This window comes from Nannospalax galili, unplaced genomic scaffold (assembly GCF_000622305.1).
Source record: "Nannospalax galili isolate Female #2095 unplaced genomic scaffold, S.galili_v1.0 scaffold717, whole genome shotgun sequence".
In the NCBI taxonomy this organism is placed as follows: domain Eukaryota; kingdom Metazoa; phylum Chordata; class Mammalia; order Rodentia; family Spalacidae; genus Nannospalax; species Nannospalax galili.
In genome coordinates, this window is record NW_008339763.1 from 1,115,370 (window position 1) to 1,122,664 (window position 7,295).

Genomic DNA, 7,295 nt, shown 5'->3' on the forward strand with positions numbered 1-7,295 from the left:
CATGCGGGCCGAGCCCCGCCCCCCGGCCCGAGCCTGCCGCGCGCTGCCCGCGCCCGCCGCCTTCCCGCACCATGCTCAAGTGCATCCCGCTCTGGCGCTGCAACCGGCACGTGGAGTCGGTGGATAAGCGGCACTGCTCGCTGCAGGCGGTGCCCGAGGAGATCTATCGCTACAGCCGCAGCCTGGAGGAGCTGCTGCTGGACGCCAACCAGCTGCGCGAGCTGCCCAAGGTGAACGGCCGCCGCACCTGCCGCCCCTCCCCGGCCCTCTCGGTTCGCGGCGGGGTCCGACCGCAGGCATGGCCGGCTGGAGCAAGACCTCAGCCGGCGCTGCCCGGGCGCGTACCGCAGCCTTCAGCCGGCCGTGCTGGTTCCTACTGTCCAGAGCCCCGCCCCAGCCAGCCCCACCCTCCCCCAGCCGCCTGCGTTGGCACCAGGTGGCAGCGGTCATCCGGAGCCTGTCTGGGGACGGAGTGGATACCGAGCCTAGGGCAGGCGACAACAGCCCGGGAGGGCGCAGGAGGTGGATGGCACTGGGATAGAAGGTGGACTTGGGTGGCAGTGGTTACAGGCGGCTGGGCTGGTTTAGAGGTGAAGGGTTTCTCCCTACCATGCTTTTTTTTCTTGCGTGCAGGGTTGTATGGGACCCTTCTAAGGTGCCTGGGGTGTCAGACCTGTTCTCTTCTCTCTCTGAGGGGGCCCACCTCTCACTGCCTGTGTTCCTTCCGGTCAGTTTGTTTTGTTTTGTTTTCTTCTGGCCACTCCAGAAAGAACGCCAGAGGAAGCAGGTTATGAAAGATTTTTTTTCTGAGATTCGGAGTCCTGAGTGGGCCGATAAGGGTTGAGTGACACAGTGTGGTCCCACTCTGGGCCTGTTTGTGACAGCTCTGTCCTTGTGGTGTCTTCAATACACATTCTGAAATCCCTGCACAGAGCTCTGTTCTCTGGTCGTCTAACTCTTCTCTTGACTTGAGCTCTCACACTCTCTGCTGGGGTGCAGTAGCAGAAACCCCTGCAGGCCCCTGAAGAGCTCATCTTTGGTGTAGTTCAGGTAGTGGGCAGAACCAGGGATGACCGACGGAGCTGAGTGCAGGGCCTTGTCAGGAGCCGATAATTTCTCAGGTGGGGCTGGTCATCTGGGAGGCCAAATGATGTGTGTATGACAGGTGGCATAAGACAAGGCATCGAGTGGGTAGGGTTGTGTCTTCGTGTTTCCTTACCTGTCTTCTAGCAAACTGGTTATCATGGCTACACCTCAGAACCCTGTGTGACCTGGAATACACAGAAGTTTAGTGATCTGTGGCCATGACCCTGCTGGTGCAGGAACTCTTCTCCGTCCTCAGGGTTTCAGTATAGAAACCATTCCCCTGATCACACCTTCTACTCTCCACAGCCCTTCTTCCGCCTACTGAACCTGCGAAAGCTGGGCCTCAGTGACAACGAAATCCAACGGCTGCCTCCTGAAGTGGCTAATTTCATGCAGCTGGTGGAACTGGATGTGTCCCGGAATGGTGGGCAGGCTGGAAGGGGAGGGGCAGGAGGCACTGACAACACAGAGATAGGGCAGAGCGCGAGGGGGGGCGTCCCAAGAGGTCCTCCTGAGGCTGTGGGCCCCTCCACCATAACTCCCTCCACACAGATATTCCTGAGATACCTGAGAGCATCAAGTTCTGTAAAGCTCTGGAGATCGCAGACTTCAGTGGGAACCCCTTGTCCAGGTGGGTGAACCTGGCTGTGGGAGTTGGCTTTGGGCTGTGGAGGGTTCTGTAGCCTTTCTCTAGACTTCTGAGCTCTGCTGCCTCCTTTTCCCAGACTTCCTGATGGCTTCACACAGCTGCGGAGCCTTGCTCACCTGGCCCTGAATGATGTGTCCTTGCAGGCGCTGCCTGGAGATGTGGGCAAGTGAGTCCCCTTGGTGAATAGGTCTGGGGTGGGTTCAGCTTGGCCCTGCCTCCCTCAGCTTTGACTCTTGGTGTTTTTTAGCCTGGCCAACTTGGTGACCCTGGAGCTCCGGGAAAACCTGCTTAAGTCTCTGCCTGCGTAAGTTTGGGGCCTCCACCCAGGCAGTGGAAGAGCTGTGCCAGGGCTTAGGCTGAATGGCCACACCAAAACTTTTTCTTCTGCAGGTCCCTGTCTTTCCTGGTCAAGCTGGAACAGCTGGATCTGGGTGGCAATGATCTGGAAGTCCTGGTGCAGTGAGGGCTGCCTGGGGCAGGACAGGTGGGGCACTTGTTACCAGTAGGTGTCACACTGGTTTCTCCTCTCTCTCTCTGTCTCTTCCTATAGCCCGACACTCTGGGGGCTCTGCCCAACTTGCGGGAACTGTGGCTAGATCGGAACCAACTGTCAGCACTGCCCCCGGTAAGTGAAGGAGGGACTAGCTTCATCCCTCCAGCTTCTACCTTCTAACCCCTTACCTGATCTCAGGAACTTGGGAATCTGCGGAGGCTGGTCTGCCTGGATGTGTCTGAGAACCGGCTAGAGGAGCTGCCTGTGGAGTTAGGTGGGCTGGTGCTTCTCACAGACCTGCTGCTTTCCCAGAACTTGCTTCAGCGGCTGCCAGACGGCATCGGTCAGTGTGCCCAAAGGGCTTGGGGGACTCTGATCACTGGTCTTCCAAGGTGCCGAGGAAAGCGGGGGTCTTGGGTTAGGACCTGACTTGATTGAAGCTGGAGGCATCCAAGGAGGGAAGGTTAGAACCAGGCTAGGATCAGGTACTGATCATCCAGGCAATACACAGAGGTTTCAGGGCAGCTTGTGGATAAGAGTTGGTGTTGTAGCTGTACAAGGATTAGTGGATGGGAAGAGCCTTGGGAGCTGGGCAAGTCAATGGTAAGAAGGGTGGGAGGGCTGAGCAGAGAGAGGCCTGTGGCAGTGCAGGGGCTCTTGGGGGACCTCAGAGAAACTGGTTGTCACTGGGGCATGGAGCTAGACTGTGGCCCCTCTTGAGGACCCAGATGCTCAAATGTATGCCCTCAACCCAACTCAGCCTAGTCTTTTGATGCCAGGTCAGCTGAAGCAGCTGTCTATCCTGAAGGTGGACCAGAACCGGTTGAGCGAGGTGACCGAGGCCATTGGGGACTGTGAGAACCTCTCTGAACTGATCCTCACAGAGAACCTGTTAACGGTAGGGCAGCCTGGAGGCCCTAGGCCCTGGAGGGTATGCAGAGTGCAGTCAGTGCTAGTGTAGCAGGAGCAGAGTACCTGCTGGCAGTGCTGCGTGCCGCTGGTGACTTGTCCCAGGAAACTGGTTGGGAGGGGCGCCCCTGGAGTCAGGAGAGAAAGCTCACTGACACATAAGATGGGCTAGGGCCTGTGGGCTAGGGTAGGACCCTGCCTGGTTATAGTAAAGAGTTCAGGCTCTGCTTTTCCAGACGTGTGGTATGATGCCGGGAACGATGCTGCCTTCCTATACACCTGCCCCACCGTAGCCAGGGAAAGTGGAGGCTGTAGGGCCAGAACGAGCAATGTCCATGGCAATGTTAGCCTCAGGCTAGAGAGACAGACTGGTCCGTAGGCATTGTCTGTGATGTTCCTACATGTAGGATGCCTGTGGTGATGGCAGTAGAGAAGAGGGTGCCCTAGAGATGAAGGGGCAGTAGGAGATGTGGGTAGGCATCTTGTACAGTGGAGGCGTCAGGTTCATGGCCTTGAGATTGAGCTGGCTGTCTACAAGGGCCTGAGATGGCATAGTCTGAGGTCTCATGTGGTCTGGCAAGGTGTTTGATAGCCTGGAGGGTGGGAAGAGACCTATATGCAAACTGGTCATATCCAGGTCCCTGGACTTGGTCTCTGACAGCTGTGGGGAACCTTGAACTGGCCATAGTCTCCCTCAGGAGAGACCTTTATCTTCCCAAGGGCTCTCTACCTCTTCCTCCTCCCCGAGGAGATTTCTACCTGCCTCAGATCCTTCCTTTTCCCGGCCAGGCCCTACCCCGCTCTCTGGGCAAGCTGACCAAACTGACTAACCTTAATGTGGACCGGAATCATCTTGAGGTGCTGCCACCTGAAATTGGAGGTTGTGTGGCCCTCAGTGTCCTCTCCTTAAGGGACAACCGCCTGGCTGTCCTACCCCCTGAGCTTGCTCATACAGCTGAGTTGCACGTGCTTGATGTGGCTGGGAACCGGTGAGTGTCTATGTGACCCCTCACCACAGTCTGAGGTTCTGGCTACATCCCCTGTGTGCTGACCATGCCAACCTGGCCCCCAGGCTACGGAGTCTGCCATTCGCACTAACCCACCTCAACCTCAAGGCACTATGGCTGGCTGAGAATCAGGCACAACCCATGCTCCGCTTCCAGACCGAGGATGATGCCCAGACCGGCGAGAAGGTGCTTACCTGCTACTTGCTGCCCCAGCAGCCTCTGCCAAGCCTCGGTAAGTTGCTGATAGCTAGGTCTTGACTTGGGTAGGTGAGACCTTGGGGGATGTAGAGGGACCAGTTCGGGCCCCTGACTCTCGCCTCCTACAGAGAACCCTGGGCATCAGAGCAGCCCCTCAGAGAGCTGTAGTGATGCACCTCTGAGCCGTGTCAGTGTCATCCAGTTCCTGGAGGCCCCTGAAGGCGACGAGGATGCTGAGGAAGCTGCGGCTGAGAAGCGGGTATGGAGGGGTGGGGACCCTGGGCGGTGTACCTCCATCCCACCCTGCCTGACCCCTTCCCTGCCTCTGTCCCTCATCCCTGTCCCCACTGCAGGGCCTGCAACGACGGGCCACGCCTCACCCCAGTGAGCTCAAGGTGATGAAGAGGGGCATCGAGGAGCGCCGGAGTGAGGCCTACACCTGCAAGCCTGACCCCAGCCTACCCTCACCCTCAGAGGAGGTAGGCATGAAGGACGGGGAGCCTTAGATTTCTACCCATCCTGGGAGTGGAACTGTGAGGGCAGAGGCCACGTAAGGAGGGGACTGGAGACAAACTGGTGAATGGGGCTGGGGCCAGGGGCAGGCAATAACTAGGTTGTACTGGGCAGAGGGTGCAGGTAGACAGGGCTCATGCAGAATAAGGCAGAACCAGGGGTGTTCTCTCCCAGGGCCAAGTGTTCCCTGGTGACACAGGATGGAGGTTGGCCAGGGGTGGGGCCAAAGGAGGGCTCTGTGACCTTCATTCTCCAATCTTTCTTGGGTAGGAGTTTGGTACTAGAGTATGGGCAGATCTGCTTGCTTATTACAAAACTTGTGATGTCAGAGCTGGGTGGTGTTTCCAGGGCTCTGGGTACAGTAGCTGGGAAGACAGGGCAGATGCCTTCCTGGGAACTTCTGTGGTCCTGGTACTCCTGAGGAGTTTGGGGGAAGGCTTTCTAAGAACTAAGCAATAAAACCATGGCTTTGAACGGCTCTGGAAGCAATGGGGCTGCCCTGGGCTGGGGCGGGGAGTGACTACCAGAAGTGAGCCTGCTAGAGATGCTGTAGCCAGAGTAGCAGAAAGCCTAGCAGAGGTCTGCCACAAGGGCATGGCCTCGGGGTAACAAACTCACAAGGAGCCTGACACCATTACTTGCTGCAGGAGAAGAGACTGAGTGTAGAGTCCGGCTTGAGTGGAGGCTCTGTCCCATCAGCAAGCACAGCCTCTGAGGTTGAGCCTGAGATCCTGCTGGCTGAGGCACAAGGACTAGGCCAGCAAGAAGTCACAGCTGGACAGGAGGAAGACACAGAGGAGGACTATGATGAGGTAAGGACAAATGGCAAAGGAAGAAGCCAGGCCTGGGTGGCCACGAGGCCAGAAGCAGAGCTTTCTGCAGTGGAGCTCCCTCCTGTCCTTTCTGATCAGACGTGTGGTTGGGGCCATGCCAGACGCTGGCTGGGCAACAACAGGATAGAGAGCCAGGGGCTTTCTCCAGCAGAGCTCATGCAAGGTGTGGGTAAAGTCATGGTCCTTGGGGTGCCTGGGAGAGATGGTGCCCCAGGATGGGATAACGACCACTTCATAGCCAAGCTCAGCAGGGTTAGGTTTATCATGCTTTCCTTAGATGATAACCCCCTTTCCTGGGTTCTCTGGCTAGGTCTCTGTATGTTCTGACATTTCCACTTGGTTACCATGCGTGTCCAGGAAGAGCCCTGTCCCCTGGTCTTAGCTGAGTTTGCCAAGTGCCGTTCCCTGTACAGCAGAGAGCTGCTCAGCCTCAGGCTGTTACCCGCAGGCTCCACCACCCAGCCCCATAGCTGGGCCCTGGAAAGACGGAGCTGGGCTCTGGCTGCCACTCATCTTTCTGCCCACTCAGCCCACAGTGCACTTCGCAGAGGACATGTTAATACCCAGGGAAGAAGGTGAGAGCGAAGAGGGGCAGCCTGAGGCCCCCTGGCCACTTCCTAGTGGCCGGCAGAGGCTCATCCGCAAGGACACACCCCACTACAAGAAGCACTTCAAGATTTCCAAGCTCCCCCAACCAGAAGCTGTTGTGGCCCTGCTGCAAGGAGTGCAGCCAGACAGGGAGGGCCCCCCGGGTCCTGGGGGCTGGCACAATGGCCCCCACACGCCCTGGGCTCCTCGTGCTCAGGAGGAAGAAGAGGAAGAGGAAGAAGAGGACGGGGTTGAGGAAGAAGGCGAGGCCACCACAGAGGAAGAAGATAAAGAAGAGGCCGTGGCCTCTGCTCCCTCTGTCAAGGTGAGTCTCACGTCTGACTCAGGCTCCTCTGGCCCAGCAGAGTGTTCTGGACCCCAAGAGATAACAGTATGGAGGATAGCCAACCTTTCTCTGACAGCCACACAAGTCAGGCCTTGGTCCAGTGAGTCCTTTGGCCTTCAGGAAAAGAGAGATGGGTGTGTCTGCTGTACTTGGCATTCTTTGTCGCCTTGGGCTCCTCACTTAGTCCCAGGGAGTCCCTGGCATTGACAGCTGCCTGGGGCAGGTCTCTCTGGTGGGCCTTGAAAGGCTGAGAGCTCTTGGAAGCTGAGGGCCCCTGTGCACCCTTAGGAAATATGTGTAGGAGTTCTGGGCAGGATCTTCCCCAGGAGGTGCTGGCTGTCCCAGAATCCTTCCTGCGTCAGGCAATAACTAGCCTGGAGGCCTCTCTGCTGGTCTATGGACTGTCCTGTGGTCTGGCGGTAGCTCTTGTGCTTTGTCAGACCCTCGTTGGGTCCAGGCAAAGCTATAAGGCACTGGCATCCCTTTCTGATCCCCACATTTGCTTTTGCTGGCTCATAAAGGGGCCTGCCCTCACACTGGGTACTTTTCCATTTCAGAGAAAGCCACAGCTACCACAGAAAGTTTGATTTTTTTTTTTTTTTTTTTTTTTATAGTAATGTGTTTTTTTTAAAAAAAAAAAAAAGCTCCAAAAGAAACCGGAAATTTTGCAAAA

The 7,295-nt window shown here is 57.0% G+C and overlaps 1 protein-coding gene across 10 annotated transcripts in view; it reads left to right on the top strand.

Annotated features, from left to right (window-relative positions):
• The first annotated feature begins 6 nt into the window (after positions 1-6).
• Scrib (scribble planar cell polarity protein) overlaps positions 7-7,295 on the top strand; it is a 22,697-nt gene continuing 15,408 nt past the window's right edge. For all 10 annotated transcript variants that reach the window (XM_029564220.1, XM_017798541.2, XM_029564221.1 and 7 more), the window contains exons 1-15: positions 7-230; positions 1,393-1,510; positions 1,639-1,717; positions 1,812-1,901; positions 1,983-2,039; positions 2,126-2,189; positions 2,286-2,360; positions 2,427-2,571; positions 3,008-3,126; positions 3,927-4,126; positions 4,210-4,376; positions 4,471-4,601; positions 4,696-4,821; positions 5,503-5,667; positions 6,218-6,601. In XM_029564220.1, coding sequence (XP_029420080.1) covers positions 72-230; positions 1,393-1,510; positions 1,639-1,717; positions 1,812-1,901; positions 1,983-2,039; positions 2,126-2,189; positions 2,286-2,360; positions 2,427-2,571; positions 3,008-3,126; positions 3,927-4,126; positions 4,210-4,376; positions 4,471-4,601; positions 4,696-4,821; positions 5,503-5,667; positions 6,218-6,601 — 2,079 coding nt within the window. In that variant the 5' untranslated portion in view covers positions 7-71. The remainder of the gene's footprint in view (positions 231-1,392; positions 1,511-1,638; positions 1,718-1,811; positions 1,902-1,982; positions 2,040-2,125; positions 2,190-2,285; positions 2,361-2,426; positions 2,572-3,007; positions 3,127-3,926; positions 4,127-4,209; positions 4,377-4,470; positions 4,602-4,695; positions 4,822-5,502; positions 5,668-6,217; positions 6,602-7,295) is intronic.